The sequence below is a fragment of the Lissotriton vulgaris genome, chromosome 2_1 (genome assembly GCF_964263255.1).
Source record: "Lissotriton vulgaris chromosome 2_1, aLisVul1.2, whole genome shotgun sequence".
NCBI lineage: Eukaryota > Metazoa > Chordata > Amphibia > Caudata > Salamandridae > Lissotriton > Lissotriton vulgaris.
Window position 1 is genome coordinate 383224713 of NC_141687.1, and position 27507 is coordinate 383252219.

Genomic DNA, 27507 nt, shown 5'->3' on the forward strand with positions numbered 1-27507 from the left:
CATGAATTAGCTGCAAATTATTTTTTTATTTAGCATCCCAATTCCAGGCCTAGGTGGTCTAGGTATCCCTACCCTGCCCCTTTTTGTCTGTTTTTAGGTCTTGCCTTGGCAGCTCTTGCAATGTCTCTTCCAGACATGCTGCATTCAAGTATGGACTTTAAGATCCACCCATTTTCCACCCATCTTTTCAATTGGCTCCAATTACTGTCCTTTGTGAATGGTGGCTTTTGATTTGTGAATAGGCTTAGTAGTTTTTCCTTTGTACCCCCCTCTCTTCTGTTGTTACCTCCCACAAGGACAGGCCCTCTTACATGTGTTTCCTTACTGTCTAGGTTTTATTAACAGTTAGGGAGCACTATTTAGTAAATGTCTTGCTGAAGCCGGCACAACATGCTCTCTGGCTTTTGCAACCTGCCCTGGTCTTCTGCTTCTGCAACCTGTGATGCTGCAGAGGAGGTAATTTGTTTAAAGTGTGCTTTACTGTTACATTTGCAAAGTAATGCTTTTTTTCTACTTATTTCTTTTATTAGCATTTGCGGCATGCAACGCTTTAGCACTACATGTCTAAAAATAAAGCGTGGTGTGCGATTCCTTCAAAAGTAAATAAATAGAAAATAGAACGGGTGGGGCTGGCGCATTGGTTTTCCATTTATTTACTTTTGTAGAAATTGCGGCATGCATTGCTTTACCTTTAAACATTTAAAGCTAAAGCGTCACGTGTCATGATTGCTACAGAAGTAAATGAATAGAAAAAAATGCTGCAGGCTCATGTCTTTTTTGTTCTATTTATTTAATTTTGTAGCAATTGTGGTCCGTCGCGTTTTAGCTTTAAACATTTGAAGTTAAAACACGGCATGCCATCATTGCTACAAAACTAAATAAATAGAAGAACAATTTGGCGGCCAAAATTGCGTTACTTGTGGGCACAACGCCTTAATCTTTAAAATGGTGGTCATGCTTATGTTTTGTTCTGCGCAGCTCGCCATAAGCAATTTTGATGAAACAATTTATTTACTTTTTACCAGCGATCCATGTTGCACTTTCACCTTTATGATAGTGCCCACATGCCTTGCTTTTGGACACACCAAGCTTGATCCTTAAAATGGTGGCCTTTCTTTTAATTTCTTCTAACCGGCTCGCCCAAAACAACTTTGCACTCCTTATTTATTTAATTTTAGCCAGCGTGCAATGCTCTTTAATGAACAACCGACCTGTTGGTTTTGTTCAAATCAAATCAAATCAAATCAAAGATAGCTTTATTCGGTATTTGTTAAAAGACCATAAAAGCACATAAAAAGGAGTTTAAAAAACATTTCACCCACAAAATACAGAGGTACAAATTAATTTGTTATTTTTCATTAAAAAGAGAACTTAATCGTTCGTTAGAAACACTAGAGGAATCCAGGATAATTAATGTATACTATTAGATACATTAATGTGCAATGCAATCATTATGCCATCAATGATCTACATCTTACTACATATTTCAGAAATTTAACAGCTGCGACCATAGTAAATTCGTCTTGTAGCATATATAGTCTGATCAAGGCTGGTTTGCATTGTCTCAAACCCCACATCTTTAGGAGGGGCAACAGATGCCTCTTTCTGCCCCAATCGTAGTATTTGCAGAAAAAGATGCAGTGGATATTTGACTGAGTGGATGAGTCATCACATGGACAATTTATTAGCGTGGCAGACCAGTCATTTGGGGCGGGGAAGGATATCAGCCTATAAAAACAGTCAGTCCTCATCCTTGTTAGTAGCATTCTGGTGTAACTGGGAAGTGCCGGGGCCAGGTATGGATGTAAACCTGGGCCATGTAGAAGGCGGCGGTGAGAGATGATCGTAGACTTATTTCCGTCCAGGTACCACCGCCTATCTTCTAGCAGCTCAAGGCAGATTTCCTTTAAAGCTTTTTTCGAAATTAATGCACAGGAGCTCGGAGTTACATAGAGTTCTGGATGGCCAATAGAATTCAGGAATTTTTTGACATAATGAAGCCAGGTAAGCTTCCTAGCTGCTGATTGGTTCATACAGTCTTGAATCACGTCCCTGCTAAAGGCTGTATCCTTGGAAGTCCATATCTTATGCCACAACATGATTGGTCTTATCTTGATTAGGTCTGTGATATGTACCCAGTCTAATTCCTTGTGGCATATAGTTGTAGAGATTGATCTTGGGACAGCTAACAAGTACCTGAAAAATGCGTTTTCCGCTAGTTGGATTTGTGTACAGTCGGCCGTCCCCCAGATGACAGCCCCATAGGTCGCAGTAGAGACACATTTTGCTGCGTAAATCCTTAGCAGAGTGTCTATGGATTTTCCGCCCAGTCTCTTAGCAAATTGTTTTACTGCGCCAATGGTGCGGGAAAAAGCCAGATTGCGTGTAGCAATAGCTGTGGTCCAAGTCCCTCTATTATTAAAAATAATACCTAAATAGGAAAAAGTTTTGGTTAAGCCTATCTTTGTCTGGTTGACGAAAGTTTTGCAGTCTATTTTGGGATTGTTTTTTGACGTGCAGCCCATGGTGAAGGTTTTTCCCACGTATATCTTCAGTCCTCTAGAGCCCATAAAAGTGGAAAAGCCAGTTAATGTCTTTTGAAGGCCCACCTGAGTTCGTGACATTATTACAGCGTCATCAGCGTAAAGTAGTATCGGTACCGCCGTACCATTGATTTTGGGGTAGTCTACTTCCAAATTGGTCAAAAAGTCTGCCACTTCGTTAATATACAGATTAAAAAGGAAAGGTGCAAGGATACAGCCTTGTCGAACGCTCTTTTCAATTGGGAATTTCTTGGTGCGTTCTCCATTTTTACCATAGCGGGCTGTTGCCCCTGCACCTCTGTATAGTTCCTTTATAAAATTCAGAACAAATGGGTCTATCCCCATCTTAGTTAAGGTATTCCATAACACGTTGTGGCTTAAGCAGTCGAAAGCCGAGCTTAAGTCGACAAACGTCATGTATAGGTTCCCTTTTTTAGCCACCATATATTTATAGTTATTAGTGCCAAATTAAGTCCCTGCTCGACTGTACCCAGCCCGCACTTGAACCCATATTGAAACTTCGAAAGAACCCCTTCCGCTTTGGCTCAGGTTTGCAATTTAGTAAGTAAAACTCTTCCTGCTACTTTCATCAAGGAGTCGAGCAGGGAGATTGGCCTATAGCATTTGGGAACCTGTCTATCTCCTTTTTTGAAGATGGGAATTACAATGGCTTCCTGCCATGTTACTGGAAAGCCCGTTTGACTATAGGAGTTTAGAACACTTGTAAGGAGCGGGGCCCATAAGTCCATATTTTCTTTAAATAAGTCGTTGGGGATGCCATCTGGCCCTGGGGCTTTGAAGTTAGCGCTCTCTCGAATAGCCTTCTCAACCTCTAGCGGAGAAAAGACTATATTCAACGGAAAGGTATCTATGGTGTGAGACACTTCAGACTGCGGGGCAATGGCGATGGGTGATGATGTCGCAGGGCAGTTTACCACAGGCAATTCGTCATTTTTATATAGTGCCGTGAAGTAACTAACCCACACGTCCTTGGCTTTAGCTACCTCTAAAGAATCAGTCTTTCTCTCTGCAAAGAACGGGGCATTAACTTCTCTCCAGAAGGAAATATTGTCCCGAAGTGCGCTAGCCTTTATTAACGCCTCCCAGGCAAGATCTTTAATTTCTTTTTTCCGATTTTGAAGTGCCTGTTTATAGATCAACCTGGCTGCTCTGACTGCCTCGATATCTTTCGGCAGTGCCTTTACTGCCTGTAAGAGAGCTTTATGGGCTCTAGTGCAGGCAGAATTGAACCAACCATTCGTTCTGACCCTTTCTCCGTCTTTACGCTTCCTGGTCAATTTATCATTAATAGTGGCTACTATATTATCATAAGCCACTTTGATCTTGTGGGGATTGGGATATTGTTCCAGACTTGTCATGAAGTGCTCAAGGTCTTCCGTGATTACTTCCTTTAAAAAAAATTTTGGGTCGACCTTGGCCCACTTAATAGCATACCCATTTCTACTGGCCAGGGAGATTGAATGACGATATAATATTTCAGACAGTTTTGATGCATGGCTATCATAGGTGCCCGCATCAAAACTGATACTAATTGGGAAGTGGTCACTCATTACTAAATCTTCTGTTTTAAAGCCCTGTGCAGAACCCTGATTGCTGTTAGACAGCAACATAAAATCTATAATGGTACCTGACCCCCGGCCATGAAAAGTCGGTTGAAAATCAACCGTTGGCTTGCAAAGTTCATTAGCGTAGCCTAGGTCCCAGTCATGCATTAATTGATTCAACAAATTACCAAGATTGGTGTGTTCAAAATGCGTGCTAGGTTTCCCTTTTAGATTTGTTATGCCACAAGTGTCTAAACCGCTGTAAGGGCATAAGTGGCAGTTAAAATCTCCCACTATAAGGATGCAACCTGCCTCTCCCGTTCCCCTATTTAAAATATGGGTTAAATCGTCCATTAGCACTTTAGCTTCTTCTTTCATAGTGTTGTTATATAAATTGATCAGAAGAAAGCTCAGCCCTTTCCCTTTGACAGAGAAACCCTGGAAGAAGTTACACTTCCTATTATTAACCCCCGCACTCTCTAATCTCTTCACTGTCAGATTTGTTAGATTAGAGACGTACGTACAGAGGCCACCAGAACCCCTGCCTCGATTACCCTGAAGAGACTGGGTAAAATGGGTGCTGAAACCCTCTATATGGGACTCCTCCTGATCCCAAAACTCCTGAAGACAAATTATGTCAAAATTATCGGCAAAGGATAGGAATTTTGGGTCCGCCGTTTTCTTAGAGAGACCTGCAATGTTTCACGATGTTAAGGCCACACTGGCTCTCCTCACGGTTTGTGTTAAGTCTTTTTCCAGCAGATGTGGGCTCGGACTATTACCTGCTCTGGTCCCTGTCGTGTCTAGATTTCCTATATTTATTTCATCAGAGGGGGCATTATTAATTTCCTCATTGGCGTCTGTAACATCAGACCCCGCAAAAGTGGATCCCATGGCTAATTGGTGTAGAGAGGATGATACTTGTACCCGGGGAAGGACAAGATCGGTACCTAACAGGGTTAAGCTAGTTTGACAGGGAGAGTGTTTTTTGTTGCACAGGTTGGATTCTCTCCCTGAGGTTGGAGAAGCAGTAGAGATTCTATGAGCCTGTTTTACCCTGATTGAATTCTCTAGTGGTCAGTCGACCATTTCTAGGCAATCATATCTATTTCTTGTTGAGATACCCCTCCAACCTTCCATATTAAACTGATCCCTTCTAGTAAACCAAGACCGAGCTTCCCAATCTCTACTCCTATTCCTGTTCCAGCGACCCACTTGGTTCCAGGTCCAGTCCGGACCTTCCTCCCAGTTTGGGCTCTGGTTTTGTTTCTTTCTGTTGGTTTGCACTCTGCCAATGCAAACAATTTTTTTTTTTTTTAAACAACATCATTTACAATGCCAATAGCTCTAACTTTCACAAATACGAGACCTATTGCATTGCAAATGCTTGTTTTACTTTTTTCTTAGGACTTGGGACCAAGTCCAGAGCCCTAAGATGGCTGCTGCCTCATCTTTGTTGATGTGGTGGCAGCCAATCAGATCTCAGCTTGAGATCGTTCGGCTAGAGGGATCCTCTGTGGTGTGATATATACAAAGGTTTTGAGCATTAATTGCCCAAACACATATGAATGAATTTACACCAAATCACATAAAAACACTCTTTCTGGACCAAGATGTAGCTTTGTACAAAATTTGGTGTACATTTGTTCAGCGGTTTTGACTGTAGCTGTGTCTAAAGAGGACGAGGGTGGCTGCGTTGTTCTGTATGAGCTGGAACTTGCAGAGCAGAGATTTGTTGATTGCGGCATAGAGGGCGTTTCTGTAGTCTAGTCTGATGGTTATGAGTGCGTGGATGATGGCCTTTCTTGATTCAGGGGGATCCATTTGAAGGTCTTGTGAAGGATGCCGAGGGTGTTGAAGCAGGTGGAGGCGACGGCTTTGATCTGTCAGGTCATGGAGATGGAGTAGTCGAGTAAGATGCTGAGGTTCTGCTTGTGGTCCATGGGTGTGGGAGGGCTGACGAGGGCGGTGAGCCACCAGGTGTTGTCCTACACAGAATGGGAGGGTCTGAGGTTGAGGACTTCTGTTTTCTCTGAGTTTAGCTTTAGGCAGCTGCTGCTAATCCAGGTTGCGACATCCTTCATGGTGGAGAGGGGTCCTTGGTGAGGGAGAGGATGAGTGGGTGTCATCGGCGTAGGATACTATGCTGAGTCCATGCTGTCTGACGATGGCGGCGAGGGGGGCTATGTCGATGTTGGAGAGCGTGGGGCTTAGCGATGATCCTTGGAGTACTCCGCAACTGATCTCTGTGGGTTTGGAGAGAAAGGGAGGAAGTCTGATTCTTTGGGTTCTGCCGGTGAGGAAGGAGTAGAGCCATTCGAAGGACGTCCCCTGTATGCCGGCGTCGTGGACTCTGTTGCTGAGAGTGCGGTGGTAGATGGTGTCGAAGGCTGCAGAGAGGTCGAGAGCAGGATCGGGGCTGCAGTGCGTCCTTGGTCGAGGAACATGCAGATGTCATCTGTGGCGGCGAGTAGGGCGGTCTCGGTGCTGTTATTTCTGTGGAATCCGAATAGGTATGGGTCGTGATGGAGTTCTCATTTATGAATTGTATTAGTTGGACGTTGACAATTTTTTCGGAGACTTTGGCCACGAAGGGGAGGAGAATGATGGGATGGTAGTTCATGCGATCCGTTGGATCTGCTGAGGGCTTCTTGAGTAGGGGCTTGACTTCTGCATGTCGCCTGCCTCTCCCTTGCCTTCCGCGGGAGCTCAGACCTCTGCAGCCTGGTTTTTAAATCCTTAGTGCTTTACTTTGCTGCTCATTATTTTAAACTTTAAAACTTACTTGTTCTCCCCCCAGGGACCCTGCTTTGTCCTGTGGCCCTCGCTCGCCGCCACCAGCGAGCTGCCCCTTAGCCACGCCCACCTTCATTAGGCCACGCCCTTAACCTCACTATAAATCATGTGTCTCCCCCGTACGCGCAGCGGACGGGCGCAGCGGGCGCGCCTTTTGCGCGCCGAAGGCGCGCCTAAGGCAAGCCCGTCTGTGCCCGTCCGCGACGGGCCGGGACCAGGGGCCATGCACCCTGCCCCTTCTCAGGTGTATACCTCAGCCCAACTCATTGCTCTCACTGCTGTCTCCCCTCCCTCACCTTCACTCTTGCAACATATTGACACACTTGGTATTCTCGTTTCTCCCCCTGTTCACCCGACTCTGGCTTCTTCTAGTCCTATTCCTCCTGCTGCTGATTCCCTTCGCCCACCCTGCTTCCCCTTCGTCCCTGCCCCCACTGCAGCTTCTACCTTACTGCTCAACACCCGCTCTGCTGTCAAACATCAAACAGCTCTCTTCAACCTCCTAACCGCTGATTCCCCTGATTTCCTTTTTCTGACTGAAACATGGTTCACTGCTGATTCCCTTCCCGACCTCTTAGCCATTCTCCCTGACACCCATTACGCCCTCCGGGCCGATCGCCCGGATGGTAAGGTGGGGGGAGGGGTGGCGATGATCATTCGGTCGACCTTCAAATTTCAACCCCTCGACTACCCCCCCATACCCAACGTGGACTACCTTGTGGCTCGCTCTCTTAATCTTTCTGCCCCCCTCACTGTTGTCCTTGTGTACCGTCCCCCTCAATCCATGCCTTCCTTTGTAGCCTCCCTTCAGGACCTTATGGCCACTCTTGTGGTCAACAATTCCTCCGTCCTTCTGCTCAGCGACTTCAATTATTGGCCGGGCGACCCCATGGAAGACCTCCCCTCTAAAGATTTTTCGGGCACTCTTCAATGTCAAAACCTCACTTCTCACGTCTCAGTCCCTACTCACACCCAGGGTCATATCTTGGACCAAATTTGGTCCTCACGTCCCATTGTTTCACCCCCCCTCATATCCCCATGCGTGTGGTCGGATCATTTTAACATCTCTTTCTCTATCCATCTGGGAGCGGTCGATAAGTCTCCCCGTCCGAAAAACATCTTAGCTTGCAATTGGAATCGGACCGACCTTGACTCCCTCTCGCTCACTTTGGCCTCCTCTGCCCCCAACCTCACTAATCTTCCTCTTGAATCCCAGGTTAACGCTATCGGCACATGGCTCTCCTCTTCGTGCGATCCAGTCGCCCCGCTTAGAAAGATCAAGGCGGTCCGTCCATATGACGCGCACAAATGGTTCTCCCCAGAACTTAAAACACTTAAACTCGACCTTAGGCGCTCGGAACGCCACTGGAGACGGAACTATTGCCCCTCTTTGCGCGTCAAATACAAATCACTCCTCTCTGAATATAAAAAAGCGATCTTAGCGGCTAAAACTGCATACTTCACCGAGAGAGTAGCTCTCGCGGCTAACAAACCCCGTGAAATCTTCTCTCTGGTCCACAATCTCGCCACCTCTGATCGCTCCACTCCTAGTTTAGTTCCCTCACAGTCCCTCTGTTCTTCACTTAACAACTTTTTTATCGACAAGATCGTGAAGATTAAAGCCAACATTCCCATTGTGCCTCAACCCCGTCCCACCTGCCTCCCTATCCGTCCCTCTTCCTCTTTCGCCCTTTTCCTCCCATCTCCACCGATTTATTCTTAAAACTTTTGGTCAAAACCAAGTCCGGTTCTCCTGCGGATTGCGCGCCAGCACGCATTCTCAAAACTCTTTTCACCAACTGTCCTGCCCCCTCTCTTGCTCTTCTTAATTCCTCTCTGGCTCTTGGATCTGTCCCCTCTTCCTTCAAATAGTCCTTCCCATTCTAAAAAAAACTGGCCCAGATCCCTCTCTTCCTTCCAATTTCCGCCCCATTTCTCTTCTTCCCTACCTCGGCAAGATCCTTGAAGCTCATGTCACTTCCTGCCTCTCCACTTATATAGAGGAGAACGGCCTCCTTGCATCCCACCAGGTGGGATTCCGCCCGGGCCACTCCACGGAGATGGTGGTCCTCGCAGTCTTGGACGAGCTCAAGGAGAAGGCCGATTCCAACCTCCCCCAAGCCCTGGTCCTTCTCGATCTGTCCACTGCGTTTGACACGGTTGACCATTCCATCCTTCTCGACCGTGTCAGCGCAGAGGGCATTCGGGGCGCGGCCTTCTCCTGGCTGGCGTCCTTCCTGCGGGACAGGTTCCAGGCAGTTCATCTCCCCGGTTTTTCTGCACCCCCCGCCCTGTCACTTACGGCGTTCCCCAAGGTTCCTCTCTCTCCCCACTCCTTTTCAATCTTTACATTCACCCCCTCATCACCTCTCTCCTTGAGCTGGGGGTCTCGGTGTACAACTACGCAGATGACCTCCAGCTCGTCTTTGATCTTTCCTCTTCCCCTGATTCTCTTCCCAAGTTCTGCTCCATTTTAGTCTTTATCTCTGACTGGATGAGCGCTAACCATCTGAAGCTCAATCCAGACAAGATGGAACTTGTTCTCACTGGTGGCCCCTCCAACCCTTCGTCCCCTGCACATTGGCCCCTTTCTTTTGGCCCCCCCCGGTGCCCGCCTCCTCTGTTCGCACTCTTGGTATTAAAGTCAGTCATGACTTATCCATGCACAGTCAGATCAGCTCCGTCGTGTCTTCTTGCTTTCTCTCTCTTCGTTTAATCCGGAAAATTTCACGCTTTTTTTCTACCGATGCACTTAAATCCATAGTCATGGCCCTTGTCATCTCCCGCCTTGACTATGGGAATGGCCTGTACGTGGGCATACCGGCTTACGAATCCCGCCGCCTACAGGCCATTCAAAATCAAGCTGCTCGTCTTATCCTTTCCCTCCCCAAATCTTCTCACATCACCCCGGTTCTCAAATCACTTCATTGGCTTCCAGTTCACTTTAGATCCTTTTTCAAATTGGCCTGTTTAGCTTTTTGGGCTCATTTCCGTTCTGCGCCCCTGTTCATCACTTCTCTTGTTTCTTCTCATGCCCCGGTCCGCACTCTCCGCTCTTCTTCTCTTTCTCTTCTTCATATCCCTCGCTTCCGTAAATCCAGAACGGGGGGCACTCGGTTCTCAGTCCTGGCCCCCCAGTTCTGGAACAGTCTTCCTCTCTCTATCCGCTCCATTCCCATCTACACTCACTTCCGCAAAGCTCTTAAAACTTTTCTTTTCTTTCAGGCATTCCCTTCCTAAAACCTCCTTCGGTTCCCTCTGCTGAGCTCTGATCAGGTCCCCAGCGCCAGGAAGCCGTTTGGCCACCGTGCGCTTTATTAAATACTTTATTCATTCATTCATTCATTAATTCCAGTCATCGGGGAATGTGCCGGCTTCGAGAGAGGCGTTGATGGTGCGTCATAGCTCTGGTGCGATGGCGGCGGCAGTTCTGTGGGAGATGTGCAGAGGGCAGGGGTACATAGGGGTTTCTGAGTGAATGCCTCTCGTTTCTTCGATGGTGACTGGGGTGGGTTCTGTGTCCTGTGTCTGTTTGGTCGAAGTTATCGTAGCGGAATCTTATTTTCAGGTGGAAGTAAGAGCTGAGTTTGTTGCAGAGGTTCTGGCAGGGTGTGACGTCCGTGGCTTCGCTGGGCAGCTTAATAAATTCCTGGATGATGTTGAAGAGTTCCTTGGAGTTGCTGGTGTTGGCATGGATTTTGTTACGGATGAAGGTCCTTTTTGTGGATCTGATGTGTTGGTGGTATTCTCTCATGGCGTTCTTATAAGTGGAGTGGTCTTCTGAAGTTTTGCTGTTTCTCCAGTTCTTCTCGAGACGTCTGCAGGTGTGTCTGGATCCTTGGAGGTCGGTGCTGAACCAGGAGGCCTTCCTGTCTGTCGGGGTTGCGGAGGGGGGCGAGCTCGTCTATGCAGTTGGTGATCCATCTGTGAAGTTCTTTGGCTGCAGAGTTGGCGTCGGTCGTGGTGGGGGGCTTCGCAATTGAGGGTGGAGTTGAGGTGCTCCTCAGTGATCTTGCTCCAGTTCCTTCATGGTGAGCGGGTGCCGGATTGGGTGCAGTAGGTTTATTGACGTGGAAGTGAATGCAGTAGTGGTACGTCGGCTGTGTGGTGTGGCTGAAGTGGACGTTGTTGTCTCTTGCGAAGATGGGGTCGAAGGTGTGTCTTGCCTTGTGGGTAGGGGGTGGTGACGAGTTGTTGCAGTCCGAGGTTGGCGAGATTGACCAGGAGGGTGGAGGAGATGGGGTCGCTGAGGTTGTTGAGGTGGAAGTTGAGATCTCCGATTTTATTTATTTATTTATTTATTTTAAAGGTTTTATATAGCGCTAGCTAGACCCAGAGGGACCAGAGCGCATTACATGCATAAGATAATATAAAGCAAACATGGCATACAAGTAGATAAAACAACATGCGAAATATACAAATCAAAATAGACAAACAGGTGCAAGAGCTATACACTTCAAGTAATTAGGTAGATGATAGTCAGGAAATGGACAAATATTACTGGACAAATATAACAAGGTGATTGGAGATCAAGTGTAGGTCACTGGTTAGGATCCCCAATAATAATTTTTTGAAGCTGAAATAGGAGGTGTTACAGTGCAGGTTCATTGGGAGAGCATTCCAGATGATAGGGGCATTACCAGAGAAGGAGCGTGATTGTTTGGATTTCTTTTTATGAAGTGGTGGGATTAAGAGGAGGGTGTTGGTGCTTCTCAGAGGTCGTGTGGTGCCCGCAATGAGGAGTTTCTCGGAGAGGTACTGCGGAGTGTTTCGGTGGAGGACTTTATGAGTAATGCAGGGAGTTTTGTAGGCAGATCTGCCTTCAATAGGGAGCCATTTAAGAGATTTGAGAGCCGGGGATATATGATCGAAGAGTTTGCAGTCTGTGAAGCCTGGCTGCAAGGTTGAGCACAGCTTTGATTGGAGCAAGGTGGACCTTGGGGATTCCGTTGAGGATAGCGTTACCATAGTCAATACGTGAAAGAACAAGTGACTGAACTACAAGTCATCAGTATGTATAAAGGGTTTGATTTTCTTGAGGTGACGGAGAGTGAAGAGGGCTCCTTTAGCAGAGTTTTTGATGTGGACGTTAAGGGTTAGGGTGTTGTCGATAGAAATACCTAGAGATTTGACGGAGTTGGGCAGGGTGAGAGAGCAGTTGAGTGCGTTAAGGTTAGATATCCAGGATTGAATAGGGAGAGGGTTATTTTTAGGGGAGAAGAGAATGATTTCGGTTTTATTAGGGTTACGTTTGAGATGATTGGAATGGAACCAGGTTTGGATCTTGGTGAGGGTGTTGTTCAGGTGTAAGATGTCATCATGAATTTTAATCTTGTAATAGATTTGGGTGTCATCGGCGTAGAGGTGGTAGTTGATGCCTGCTTGTTTAAGAATGAGGGTGAGGGGTTCCATAAAGAGGTTAAAGAGGGAGGGAGAGAGAGAGAACACATCTTTGGGGACTCCAGGGGAGACAGGAGAGGGGTTAGAAAGACAGTTTTGACTTTTGATTTGCTGGGTTCAGTGTTGTAGGTAGGAGACAAACCATTTGTAGTCAGTACCATTAAGGTTGAAACTGGTCCTAAGCACATTAAGTAGGGCTGGATGGTTGACAGTATCGAAAGCTGCGGAGAGGTCAAGGAGGATAAGAAGGCAAGTCTCGCCATTATCAAGTGAGTGGTGGATGTCATCGATGACATTGAGCATTGCTGTTTCGGTGCTGAAGCCTTTCCTGAAGCCTGATTGAAAGGGGTCGAGTAGGTTGAAGTTTTTGATGTGTTTGTGTTTGTCTATTTGTAGTAGGACACATTTTTCAAGGACCTTTGAGAGAAGAGGGAGGTTAGTAATGGGGCGGAAATTGTTTAGGTCATTGGGGTCAGCATTAGGGTTCTTGATTATGGGAGAGAATTGTCCACGTTGAAGGGAGGTGGGGACACAGCCAGTGGAGAGAGAGGTGTTGACGATTGTGGTCCAGTATGGGGTAATGATGTGCATAAGGGCAGGGACAAGGTTAGAGGGTAAGGGGTCTTTTGTGAGGGAGGACGGTTTAAGATTACCAATTATTTTAAGGACTTCTAGCTCAGTCATGGGTAGGAAGTTGAGCAAGGAGGCATTATTCTTTAATTGTGAGTTAGGGGAGTTGATTTTCGGAGATGTGGTAGGGGATAGGTGTGAGGAGTGGTTAGAGGGTGAGGAAGTAGGCAGGTGAAGAGAGTCGCTGGGGAGCGGTAGAGTAGTGGGCGGAAGAGAGAAGGGGTCAACTAGTCGAGGGGATGTGGAGTAGGAATTAAAGGTGAAGACAGGTTTGCATTGGGAGTTTGAGGGTAGCTGTTTGGATAGGAAGGATTGGTCAAGTTTGTTTATTTTTTCCGAGAAGAAGTGGGAAATCTCTTCACATCTGGCGGAGGAGGCGATTATATTTGGAGGTGCCGGGGAAGTTTGGTTTCAAATGATTTTGAAGAGTTCCCTAGGTCTGTTTTTGGCACGATCAAGTTGAGTGAGGAAGAAGGATGCCTTTTCCTTGAAGATGTGTGTTTTGTACGTGGATCTAGCACGTCTGAGGAGTGCAAGATAGGAGGGAGAGGGATGGTGTTTCCAGGTTCTTTCCGACAGTCGGAGTGACGGTCTTTCGTTATTAAGCTTGGTATTAAACCAAGAGTTGGAGGAGTTTTTCTTTGGTTTTTGAGTTTAGGCAGGCCAATTGGTCAAGGATACTGGTTACAGTATTGTTAAAGTGTTCAACGAGCTCATTAGCATTTTGTTGGGGGGGAATGAGAAGAAGTTGAGCTTAGGCCTGTTAATTTTGGAGGTGGGGAGATTTGCAGTGGTAGCAATGGTGAACAGTATAAGGTGATGGTCAGACCAGTCAATGGGGAAGATATTGGTCACGGAGGCCAGATCTTCGTTGGAAAGAATGGCATCAAGGTTGGCTCGTTTGGTGTGTGTCGGTGACAGGCATAGTTGTTTGAGTTTATTGATCTCAAGTAGATTAGTGAGGAGGGAGATAGTGGGATCATCGGTATCGTTCCAATGGAGGTTAAGATCCCCAAGAAAGAGATTTTTTGAGTTGGATAATGAGGATTGAGTCAGGAGCTCAGATAAGTCCTCGAAAAAAGGCTGGGGGGCTCCAGGGGGGCGATAGATGTTGTGTAGACGAATTGGGTGGGAATTTTGAGTTGTCAGTTCAGCTTCTAGGTATTCGCAGGAGGAGTAGCCAGAATTATTGACAAGGGATAGCTGAAGTTCATTTTTAAAGATAATGAATAGACCAACCCAACTCTGTCAGGTCTATTTTTTCTAATAATAGAGTATCCTGTGGGGAGAGTGGGTCAAGTATGCTCGCTGAGTGGTCATTGAGCCAGGTTTCTGTGAGGAATGCAATGTCAATGGATTCACTCAGAATAGTTTCAGAAATTTCCGTGGCATGCTGGACTGCGGAGCGACAGTTGACAAGCATACATATAAGTGGTGTGGGGTTGAAAATGGTGGGTGCGCAAGAGTGGATCAACGTGAGTTGGGGCGGTGGTCAGGGGAAAGCAGGGGAGGGGGGATTCTATTTGTCCCTAGGATAACAGGGATGTGGGAGTAGGGGAGTGGAGGATTGGTTGTTGGTAAACTAGGAAGGTAAGAGTTGCATAGGTTGAAGAGGTCGTACAGGGAGAGATGGTTCGAGGTGCGGCGAAGTCTATGTATACGGCAACGGAGAGGAGTCGATCTCCAATGATTGTGCTTGGTGGTAGGGAATTTTGGGGGGTGTGGTGGGTGGGAATTTTATGGTGAGGGAGGGTTCTGGAGCTGAGGAAGATAACATCTTCCTCAGTTCAGTAATCCAATTAGATAGGTCAAGTTCAATGTTGTGTAGGCTTTGGGCAATTATGGTGAAGGGAGGTACCGAGAGGGCGTGGTCTGGGTTAGTTGCGGAGGGTGGATTGATGTGTGAGGGGAGATAGGGTAGTGGGTGTGGAGTGAGGGGTAACGGGGCTGTTGGGTGTAAGGGGTTTGGTAGTCAAATCGGATAGGTCAAGTTCAGTGTTGTGTAGGCTTGTGGCAATTGGGGTGAAGGGAGGTACTGAAGGGGCGGGGGTAGGGAAAGGTCTGGATTAGTTGCAGAGGGTGGACTGATGTGTGAAGGGGAGATAGGGTAGTGGGAGTGGAGTGAGGGGTGACGGGGCTGTTAGGTGAGAGGGGCTTAGTAGTCAAATTAGATAGGTTGAATTCAATGTTGTGTAGGCTCAGGCAATTAGGGTAGAGGGAGGTACTTAAGGGGCGTGGGCGGGAGAGGGGAATGGTCTGGGGGTAAGGAATGGTCTGTGTTAGTTGCAGAGGGTGGACTGATGTGTGAGGGGGGAGTTAGGGTAGTGGGTGAGGAGTGAGGGGTGACAGGGCTGTTAGGTGTGAGGGGTTGGGCTAGGTTAGACAGGAGGTTAAGAACTTCAGGAGATGTGCTCAAAGAGGATAAAAGGGCAAAAAGCTAGTGGAGAGCGGAAATATTGGGTTGGAGGGGTTGTGTATTTATCGGGGTTGGGATAAAGGAGTGGGAGGCGGAGTTAGGAGGGCCTGAAGGGGCAGGATAGGGGCGATGGGGAGGAGAAGAGGGTGTTCGAGATGGGTAAGAGGAGGGGGGTGAGGAGTTGTGTTAGGGGATTGAAGTGAAATGACGGTGGAGTCCAATGAGTATGTGGTCAATGGAGGCGATGGTGTGGGGCGCAATGGGGTCGGTGATGGTAGTGGTGAATGTGGTTTGAGGTCTGGGAGGTCTGTAGGCGAGGGTGCCTCGTAAGGTCGTTCTGGGGCTGGTCTGGATCTGGAAATGGAGGTGTTCGGTGGTGGACGGGGAGTAGGCTCGTGCTGGAGGTGGTGAGTCAGAGGGAGCTCTTGTGTGCGATGGTGAGTCCCTTTCTTGGACGATTGGGGCGGTTCTTCCTCTGGATCTTATATCCGCCGGGGATGGCGGTGGTAATGCCAGTGACAGAGGTGGAGTTGGTCCACGTTTCCGTGAAAAAGGTGACGTCTGGCGAAAGAATGTTGAGGAGGTCCCAGATCTCTACTGTGTCTGTGCAGGGAGCGCATGTTGAAGAGGATGCATCTCAGGGCTGCTGGCGTACAGCTTGGGGACTTCGGCCATGGCGGTGCGGAGGTTGGTGAAGATTTGTCAGCAGGAGATCTGGCCGTGGGTGGTGGCCGAAGTAGACAGCTAGCAGTTGTTGTTGCTTCCGAGGTTGAGTGCTAGGAGGGCAGCAGAGTCATAGGAGTGGTGGTGAGGGAACCAGGGCCCCAGGCGCTGGTCGTGGTCGGTTCGCGAATGGACACAGATGGGCTTTCCTTAGGGAAGGGGAGGGAAGCACAGATGGGAGGCGGAAGCAGGAACCGGCAAGGGGAAGGGGCTGCTGGGGCAGCAAGGATGAGGACGGCAAAAACAGGCTCGGATGGCACAAACAACAGGCAAAATAAACAGAGGCACAAAATTACAGGAAAAAAGCAGACAAAAGACAGAAAACGGACACAAACACAAGACAGACAACAGTGGACCAGCAGTAGAGCTAGGTTCTCCCACTGGACCACCAGGGATGAGGCGCAGGCAGGATCCTGTGGGTGGAGGAGGGCCGCGAACACCTACCTGCACAGTGCAGCAGCAGTGGCACAACAGCGGAGCTGCTGGGGAGAGAGCAGGTCTCTGACCAGGAGGTCTTGCTGAGACACCCGAGCAGCGGCCGCCATTAAATAGGAAAGGGGGAGGGAAAGGCAGCTGGCAGGCGGGAGTGGGATCTCGCAGGGGGAGGGGCTGCGGGGGCAGCAGTAGCGGGGAAGAGGACGGCGAAAACGGGCACGGAGGACACAGACAAGAGCACAAACAACAGGCAAAATAAATTGAGGCACAAAATTACAGGAAAAAGACAGACAAAAGACAGAAAACAGGCACAAACACAAGACAGACAACAGCATACAACAGAAGAGCAAGGCTCTCCCTCTGGACCACCAGGGATAAGGCGCAAGCAGGAGCCTGCGGGTGGAGGAGGGCCTTGAACACCAACCTTTACAGGGCAGTGGCAGCGGCACAACAGCGGAGCTGCTGGAGGAGCGGGCAGGTCTCTGACCATATTTAGATATATATTCATTTTGTGCAATTTAGAACTTTCTATGGAATAGTTGATTTACTTATTTCAATGTTTTTAATTAATAATATTATGAAAATAGATTTTTAGGCTTATGGCCATGTATTTACATGAAAAATAAATAACATCATACATATATATATATTTATACGCGAGCAGCAATCTTTCACCACAAAACCACCAGCAAGGCAGCAGAGAGGAAAAACCACGCGAGTCCCAGTCTTCTTTCGGCAAGTTTTATTGAAAAGGCAAGTTCACCAAATCCGACTCGTTTCGGGCGTCCACCCTTGGTCACAGATCGTCAGGCAAATAAAGGAACATCCCTTTTAAAGGGTACATTGCACGAATTCAATTAATGATTTTTTTTCTTTTTGCAACACCATGTGATTGAAAAGTAAAAACTGAGGACACACTACATATAGCTGACATAGCTAGTCTGTTTCCAAACCACAACTTGATATATATACAAATCGAGTAAAAAAGAGGTATTGTTGTAATGTTTAAATTTTGTTGCTCAAATTTACACAGACATTTCTATTTTTTAAGTTGTCATATTTTGCATTGTTTAGATTTGATATCAGACAACTGTTGTTCGTGCCTATTTGGAATTACACATAATATCCGCATGAATGCGCTTAAATAATGGATTGCTAAACAAAAACACAATGTGACTGATAGTCATATGTCATCAGAAAGTGCAATGCGCGTAGATAAAGTGCAAATGCAATTGTGCAAATAACGCAACCTAATCTGTGCAAACATAGCATATAAATAAATATAAATATTTATAAATAATTTCATATTAAAATCATCTAGGCTTCTCAATCCATAAAACCTGATGCTGGGCATATGACCATACAAAAATATCATCTGTGTTTTAGTCTTTTGCAATCACTCGATTACTGCATAAATGCACTAGAAACGTACCAACAATACAAATCATGGTTGTTTACAACATGTTCGTTTGTATGTATTTAGATAAGGCAACAAATAACACACACCCTCTAAAAAATACTCTTAATACCTAATTCAAACCAGGAAAACAAACTAAAGCATTTATCTTAATGTCTGTGTCCCAAAACTGAAATGGGAAAAGTAATGTGAATCCATCAATCAGTGAATAATAAAGAATCAATTGTGCATGTGATAATAAAGAAAGGGATAATATACAGTGTGTGTAATAAAATTCATAATGAAATTTACAGGGTAAAGGCAAGAAAAGCAAATAATTGCCCATAAATAGATAATTAAACAAGGATTGGTTTATAGAAAAACATGCAAATCTTCCGTTGTGTTCAATCCATTGGGAAATCTGCTGTCTAACTCAATGATGCATTGTGACTCTAGTCTTCTGAGCATTTTTTCCCTATCGCCACCCCGTCTAGATTTAGGGACAGAGGCAATGACATAATATTCCAAGCATTGCAAGTTGTTGTTATGTATTGCTTTGAAATGTCTGGCAACGGGATACGTGCCATCGTTGTTAACGATGGCACGTAAATGCTGGAGTATTCTGGCATGCACCTGTAGCTTTGTGCTGCCCACGTATCTGAGGCCACAGGTGCATGTCAGAATATAGACTGCAAACTCTGTTTTGCAATTAAAGGTGCCCTTGATGTTTTTGGCAATAGGACTGAACGGTGTCAAATATTGGGAAGTGTTTTTTCCAAAATTGCATGCTCTGCAAGTTGAGCAACGCTTGAATCCCGGCCGGGATTTCAACCAATCTTCTTGTTTGGCTAACTCAGGGAATTCGTGACTGATCTGGGTTTTAAAGGAGGGTCCCCTCCGATAAGTCACCACAGGGTTGTCTGGAAGCCTAGGGGCCAGAACCAAATCTGTTTTTAAAACAGGCCAGCGCTGTTTTATGATGGACTTAATTTGTCTGGCCTGTTTGCTATACCCAGTGATGAGTCTGGGAGTTTGTTCCTCCCTTGAATCAGTTAATGCAGTTGATTCATTGTTGGTGAACAAAGACTCACGGGATCTAGCAATGGCTTTCTGGATGGCAGTTTTTAAAACAGACTCCTTGTATCCCCTACATCTGAATCTATCCAGGGCTTCATTTGTGCAGGCCTGTAGGTCAAGGTCAGTGCTACAAATTCGTTTTAGCCTGAGCAACTCCCCAAATGGAATGTTGTCAATAGTGTGTCGTGGATGTGAACTGCTGGCATGTAGGATGTTATTGCCAGCAGTTTTCTTTCTATGTAGTTTGGTGACCAGACGGCCATCTTTAATATAAAGTTTAACATCTAAGAATTCAGCTTCACTGGCGCTTACATTTGAAGTGAATCTTTTGTGCAATTTAGAACTTTCTATGGAATAGTTGATTTACTTATTTCAATGTTTTTAATTAATAATATTACGAAAATAGATTTTTAGGCGTATGGCCATGTATTTACATGAAAAATAAATAACATCATACATATATATATAATTATATATATATGTTTACCAGTGTCATTTGTATGCACAGCACATATCTATTGGTTTTGGTTAAAATCTTTAAAGGTGAATTTTCGGGCAAAGAATAAACGTAATTGTTACTGGTACTTCAACACCATTAGTACTACTAACACTACTCTCCCACAAACGTGAGTGTATATTCACCATCGTTTGTAGTGGCCAGACTTCCACCACCATGGATCTTACAGGATCGGTGCGTTTCCATAAGGGGTCATGGCGAGATAGATTTTCTGCAACCTTTAGTCTTAAGCTGAGCTTCACTTCCATGGTCCTACAGAAGCCCTACTCTAAAAACACAGGTCTTACAAGATCCAAGTTTTATCATAGTGGACTCTTTTGAGACCGAACTCCACCCCCTTGAGTTTTAGGCTGCACTCCAATACCATGGCCTTACCAAGGCTCAGATACACCACTCTCAGTCCTACAGAAGACAAACATCCGCTGTGAATTCTGCAGACGCCTGCCTTCAACTCTCAACATAGATTGTACAGAGGCCAAGCTTACTACTATGATCACAGTCATGGATGGGCTCTATGAATCAAACTGTACACTGTCTTGGATTCTGCATAGACTAAGATTGACCGCTATTGGTGTTAAGCAAGCCACCTGTTTACAGCCATGGATCCTATAGAGGCAGAGCACCGACACACACTCAACATGCTGAGGTTGAGCTTTAACTGTTATTAAAATGATGGGTCCTATTGAGGAAACACACCACTTTGGGACCTATCTCGACAAACCTACCACCACCTAGTTAAGTCCAGCTCCTCTGCCAAGGTTCCTGCTGGAACTAGGTTCCTCAATCGTATGTGCTAGAGAAGTCAAGTTTTACTCCAGGGGTCCTACCAAGGCAAAATGAGGCCGAGCTTCCATCACCATGGGTCTTAAATAGATTAAGATTATTGTCATAAGTCATTTGTACATTGATCTCAGTAAGTGTGACATGTTTGCTACAGAGGCAGCTCTTCACAGCCATGATTCCAACATGGCCGAACAATCTGTCATCCTGGTTCCTCTGCCATCATTGCCTGCAACCTCCATTCACCGTGTCCCACAGAAGACAAGCTTTTGCCATTGCCACAAGCCCTTTAGATGCAGAGCTCTTGCTACAATGTGTTCAAAGGAGGCCAAGCTTTAGCCACCACTGCAGCGTCTTGGGAGAAAGAGCTCTCACGACCATGGGTGATATGGAGATCACAATTGTGCCACTACTAGGGGTCCTTGGGAGCACAGCTGCCACCACCATGAGTGTTGTCATTGCCCAAGCTTCCACCACAAGTCCTTTGGAGGCAGAGCTCTTATAATTGTGTACCAAAGAGGCCAAGCTTCTTCCACCACCACAATGCCATGGGAGGCCTAGTTCTTAACATGATAACTCTTAGTCAAGCCAAACTACCGCCAGACAGAGCTTCCTCCAACAGGGGTCCTGTGAAAGCCAAGCTCCCACCACCACCATTTGTCTTGCGGAAGGGTCCTACGAAGGCTGAGCTCATGTGGGGTTGGGAAGATGGTTTGGGAGTTTCGCCGTTCATTTCTGGTTATGCTTCTAAATGTACGTGTGCATATCTCTTTCTCCCAAGGCTCCCCGTGTGCTGCTTGGGCTGGAAACAACAGGGAGCAGAGTGCCCAGTGGGTAAGTCTTTTCATAACGGTTGTCTGCTGCAGGGGACCGGAGGGCAAGGGGGGGACATAGGAGTGATGGGAAAGGTATTAGAGCTGAAATAGTTAGTTATTGTCACATGAATGACATTTTGTAAGGGAAAGGTAAGATGTGGATTAGAAGGGACGGGTAAAGAAGGGAAGGGTGTGGGAAGAAAGACATCACAGCATGACTGCAGAGGCTGAAGTGAGGGTGGGCCCTGCATGGATGGGAAATCTGTCAGCCTCTAAGGTTCAGGTGATGTCCCTCTAAAAAGTGAGGTCCTAAGGCCTCTGTGTACACCTGGAGGAGGTCCCTTCCCACCATAGGGCACCCTCTATCTCCCTCACAGTGCCCTCTGCTCTAACGCCCAGCCCCTGCTTCTCTTTCAGCTATCTGTGAAGGTGCCGATACCTGCCAACCAGAGGAGGTGTGCATCCGGCCGGGAGTCTGTCGCTGCAAACCCGGATTCTTTGGTGCAAACTGCAACTCGCGTGAGTGAGTCCAGAATCTTCGGCTAGCGGCGCGCGCATCATTCTCTAGTGGGGAAGTGACCTCACGGCATAGGGCGGGTTTTTGCTCAAAAAGGGCCCCGGGCAAACCAACATTTGGTGCCACTCCTCCTAACCCACACCCACCAAGCCCTCCACCAACACTTGAACACGTCTGTCTTTTCTAAGGGCAGCATACACTATCCGTCATTAACACACAACTTAATAGTGCTGCTTATGTGCTCTGCTTTCTGCTGGAATAAGAAAAGTGTGCATGTTGTATGACACCATTGAGCACCATACCCTTTACGTTTGTATAGCGCCAAGACACCCTACTGACCAGTGCTTTAAATGGAAAAAAATAAGTGCAGGTACTTGCCAAATTGAGATATACTAGGGGGTGGGGCTTGGGGGTGGGGCTACGGGCAGTGATATGGGACCCGGCCAGGGACACACATTTAATTTAACTGAGATGTAATTGCTGTGCAGATGTGTATAATTGTAGTAAAGCATTTTCGGTATATCTTGAGTATTTCTTTCCCCTTATACGTACAAAAAGGTACATTTAATATTAAAGTGGACTTCTCGTGGTGGAACTCCTAAATCACATATGACTTGCGCAATATATTTTCCCAAACATTTTTTGGGAAACATTTAACAATGGTTAGCCCTCTTGTCTCGTTGCCACCTAGCATACATCATCCAGCCCCCCCCCCCCCCCCCCCCCCAGATGGCATAGCTTTGCCTCAAAGCTTCTTACTTGCTCTAAAGTGTGATTCTCTCTTTCTGGAGGTGGGCAAGCTGCTGAAAGCTCGAGCCAGGATGCATGGCTCTGGCTCAGTTACAGGTCCACTTGTACCCTCAAGCCCAAAATTAACTAAACTTTGATGTTGCATCTACCTGCCAACCAAACTCTAATCTCATGTGCGAACAATAAAGACAAAATAGCGACCTTTTTTGTTCTACAGTAGAGAACGAAAGATATAGCCTCCTAGAGGCTGAAATGCACAAAGTGAAAGCAGAAATTCTTGGAACAATCCCAGCTTCCGCACATGACCAAACTGTGTGATCCCAGACAAATATATTATCCCACCAAGCCTCCATTTTCTTCGTTAGCACATATGATAGAGAGTATATTGCACAGGTTCCAGATGGGAGCTGTACAATCACAATTTGTGTTAGATTTTTTTTAAACCCATTTTATTTGTCAAATAACACATATAAAGCAGAGCTCTGTGCCCCAGAAACTTCTGCAGCATCAATATACACCATTTTGATTTTGACTATTTTCATGTGTATATAGGAAAAAATTTAAAGCAATACAAATGAAATATTAACCAAATAACTATAACCCCCCCTAACCCTCCCCCATCGCACTGTCGTCCACTCCAGAGCAACAGAGCAGAGCAATAACTTTATTTATACAATTATAATGTGTCATCACCCAGGAAGCAACTTTCTTGCCGCACACTATCACAAGGAGATTAAGCTGGGTCAAGGTGCCGGGCCAGCAGAGCAGGCTCTAACTCCAGGCCACGGTAGTCTGCCCAGCGCTTCCAAATTTTAAAATGTTTACATGTGCACCCCCTGGCCACAAAGATAGGAGTTTCCAGGCCCATGCAGAAGTCCAGACCGTTCTTCCATGCAGAGACGGAGGGTACCGCCGCCTTCCAAGCCCTGGCAATATCCCTTTTTGCCAGGGTAAATCCCAGAAGCATGAGATGGCGTTTGTAAATACTGTCCCCAATTCCATCCATAACGTGCAGGAGAACCAGCTTCGGTGAGCAGGGAAGGTCCCAACCCAATACTTCAGAGAGGCAGGCCATTGCCCCCCTCCAGAATCGCGTCAGTGCGGAGCAGTGCCAGACAGTATGTAGCGATTACCCTCCTCATGCTCACATCGAAGACACACAGGGGAAGCCACCAAACACGCCCTCCACAGCCTAACTCTGGTCAATATACACGGTGGAGGTACTTGAACTGGATAAGCCGCAAGCTCATTGCAATAGCTGCCCCTCGCTGGGAGGCCAGGGCCTCTGTCCAGCCTTCCTCCTCCATATGGCCCACATCTCCCTTCCATGTCTCCCTAAGATGCTGCAGCGAGGGGGAGTTATGTGCAACCAGGGACTGGTAGATTTTGGAGATCTTGTGATCCTGGAGATCCCCCATAAACACCTTTGCCTCCACCGGACTGAACTCTGCCAGCGTTTCGAACCCCTCCAAGCTAGGGGAAATGGCATGCCGGAACTTTAAATATTTAAAAAGTTGGGTTTTTGGCATATGGAAGTCTTTTTGTATGTCTTGAAAGGATTTCAAGGCAGGCCCCCGCATAACATCACCCAAGGTACAGTTCCCGACATTGTCCCAATCGCGAAATCCAGACAGAGCCACCAATTGTGGCAGGCGCCCATTGTGCCAAAGAGGGGTCTCCTGAGTCAACCTATTCCATCAGCCCATCCTCCGTAGCGCCTGCCTCCAAATCTGGAAAACAATCCTCGTGGCAGATGGCAGGGAGCATCTCAACTGTGCAGAGTCGAGACTTGTGTGTAAGGTGTGTTCCCCCATGCACCTCTGTTCAACAGCATACGACTGATCAGTATTATTCCCATACCACCATTCATTCAGGACTAACAATTGCGAGGTCATGTAGTATGACAGAATATCAGAGGTTGTCAACCCCCCACAATATGTGGATTGAAAGCAGGTCAGCAGGAACACCCCACCATCCCTGAGAAACTGAACCAGGACTGCATTAACCTGACGGAACGGAATCGGACGCAGATGATTTTGCAATTGGTACAGCAAGCGAGGGAGCGAAGCCATATATAGATAGGGGCATGTGGGACCAGATTCTAATATCCTCCCACACACGGTCCCATACAGGTGCCAAATTTCTATCCCAGGATGTGGTGGGTGAGACCGATAGGAGCACTCCCGAATATTTCATCCCCCCATGCACCACCTGTACCGAAGATGCCCAGGAACCAAGATCCCCCTCTCCGCCTAGGACCCAGAGGGTAGACTTCCGAGGGTTCACGTACTGGTCGGAGGTCTCCCTAAAAATCTGCATGATGCGTAGCAACCGCGGTCCCATCCCATCCAGATTAGTGAGGAAGAACAGCATATAGTCAAGAGCAATACGATCCGACAGTCTGTGTGCCCATTCGGGACCAGTCACTTGAGCGTCAATCCGCACCCAGGCTGCAAGGAGCTCCATCGCTAACGCGAACAAATAGGGAGACAGCGGACACTCCTGTCTGGTGCCCCATCCAATGAAAAACATGGAAGAGACAGAGCCCGCCACGCGCACAGGCGCGGTTAGATCTGTATATAGTAGGGTTAGCTATGACAGGAAAGGAGGCCCTATGTTCAACTTGCGAAGAAGTGCGAATAGGTACAACCAGCTTAGCGATTCAAATGCCCTGTCCATATCCGCCAGCAAGAGCTCAGCCCGCTCTCCCAATCCCTGGACAGTCGCACCGGCAACGTGCGCCCGGCGAATACTGTGACAGGTCACCCGTTGGGGCATAAACCCGGCCTGATCGGGATGGACTAAGGAAATAATATGCGGCCGGAGAGGGTTGGCCATCGCCTTGCCCAGAATCTTGGCCTCAACGTTTAGGATGGAGATAGGGCGGTACGATGCATGTTGATCGGGAGGTCTACCAGGCTTGTGGAACACCACCACTTACACATGTCTCCAGTCACCAGGTAGGCGACCCCGTTCCCTGGCCTCTTCCACCACCTTGCGGTAGCGGGGACCCAGCTGCAAGAAATACCTATTAAAAAAATTGTTCGGAAAAACGTTCGGTCCCGGGGCCTTTGGTGCAGGTCTCCTAGGGCGGCTCCCAATTCGTCCTCCGTGAGTGGGCGATCTAACTCCACACTCACTACGTCTGAAAGGGTCTTAGGCGGAAGGTCATCTAAGAAGGGGCCTATCACCTCTGCCGATACGCATTTCTTGGGGGCATAGAGATCTGCGTAATACATACCAAAGCTCTCTGCAATAGCTGAGGAGTCTGAAATGGGTGTCCCGTCCGGTCCCACAATACCAGGGCGAGCCTGGGGCGGAGTGACCCCTGACACAGTCTGTGCAGCAGCTTGCTAGATTTATCTCCCCACTGGTAGATCCTGCTACGGGTCACCAACCATGATTGACAGGCCTCATCTAGTAGGAGATGCAAATAGCCCTGTTGCGCTAGCAGCAGTTGGCGGCAATCCTGTCTCCCCCATCCTCTCTACTGTGCACCTCCAGCCCAAGAATTTCAGCTTCCGCTGGTATGAGGGACTCCCTGCACATTCTACAGGCCGCTGCACAGAAAGAAATGCCTAGCTCACAAAGTGTGGGCTTCATTGCCTCCCAAAGAGGTTAAGCCCCTTTCACCGAGCCCACATTAAATGCCGAATATTGATCATTGGCATCTTCCATTTGTTCCCTATACTCCTCCTTCTGGAGGTTCCAGGCCAAAAGGCACCACCTAAAAGGCCCATGTGCCATCCACGCCCATATAGAAATGGCCACTGGCGAATGGTCCGAAAGCACCCGTGGAAGGATATCATCCGCCACCACCCTGCTGTCAACCGCACGGGGAACAAATACGTAGTAGATGTGGGAATATGAGTCATTTACTGCAGAGAGGTAGGTGTATCCCTGTGTTGCGCTATGTAGCCTACGCCAAGTGTCCACCCAGTCAAGGCCCGTCACAAGGAAGTATAATTTGGTAGGGTGTCGGGCTCCAGTGAACCCCCGGGCCTCCACTGATCCCTAGCTGCATCCATCACATCGTTCCAGTCCCCAACCACAGCTGCCAGGCCATCTGGTAGATCCGCCCACCGGGTCAAAAGTCTCTCCACCAATCCCCAGAACAGTGGCGGGGGCGTATACACTCCCCAGTACCACAGTTTCTTCACCCACTGTGCCCTGCACGAACAGGTATCTGCCCTGAGTGTCCCCCATGTCTTAACATGCATGTATGAAACCCACTGATGGATCAGGACTGCGACCCCCCCGAGACCCCCTCACAAACCCTGAATGGAAGACATGTACATAGCCAAAACATTGAAAGCATAGTGCCTTTGTCCCCATGAGATGTGTCTCCTGCAGCATTAGAATGTCTGCGTGGGTGTGCTATGCCTGTTTAAGGATAGCTCCACGTTTAATCTTGTCAAGCGCCCCTCTGACGTTCCAGCTAAGTATCTGAAGGGACCCAGGGAGATCTTGTGTACTATCAGCCATAGCCGCTATTGGAGGGCTCAATACAGGCCAATGACACAAATGACATCATACAATAAGAGCAAGATGACTCAGAAATAATGTAAGACAGTGCAATCAAATAACGAAAAAACCCCAATACAGCCCAACAATCCACCCCCCCCCCCATACCTCAATAACAGTGAAGTACCTGTCGCGGCAGGCAGAGCAGGCTGACCCCAACGGGGGGTCCCACCCCTCACCCGCCAATGGATCCCTAAGTTACAGCCTATTGTCTGCTGGCCTTCTCTCTGTTCGTTAAGGTCCCACAGAGATACCGACCTTTTTCTGTTCTTGTCCAGTCGAAGCAGCATAATAGAGACCCTGAGACCATAGTCCCATCCAATGGCTAGTCCGCCGATGCATGCGGTTGTGAGGCTGACCCAACCCGAGAGAAGGCACCGCATGACTGGGAGCGCTGCCTGGACCAGGAGCACCTGTAACCCCCCCACCCCCTTCGATTGGGCTGATTCCGGGCCACCCCGCTCGAGTCAGACTCCCTCCCAGGTGGTGTGTGGGGACGTAGCGGCACCGTCTCATCAGTCAATAGGAGCAGCTTCTCCAGTGAGTCGAAGAAGTGAGTACGGGATCAATACACCACTCGCAGCTTGGCCGGATAAAGCAAAGTATAGGGTAGTTACCGTGTT

The 27507-nt window shown here is 47.5% G+C and overlaps 1 protein-coding gene across 1 annotated transcript in view; it reads left to right on the forward strand.

Moving 5' to 3' along the window:
* SCARF1 (scavenger receptor class F member 1) overlaps positions 1-27507 on the forward strand; it is a 300041-nt gene that overhangs the window by 58409 nt on the left and 214125 nt on the right. The window contains exons 2-3 of the mRNA XM_086955211.1: positions 21060-21112; positions 21511-21612. Of these exons, the coding sequence (XP_086811337.1) occupies positions 21060-21112; positions 21511-21612 (155 nt within the window). The remainder of the gene's footprint in view (positions 1-21059; positions 21113-21510; positions 21613-27507) is intronic.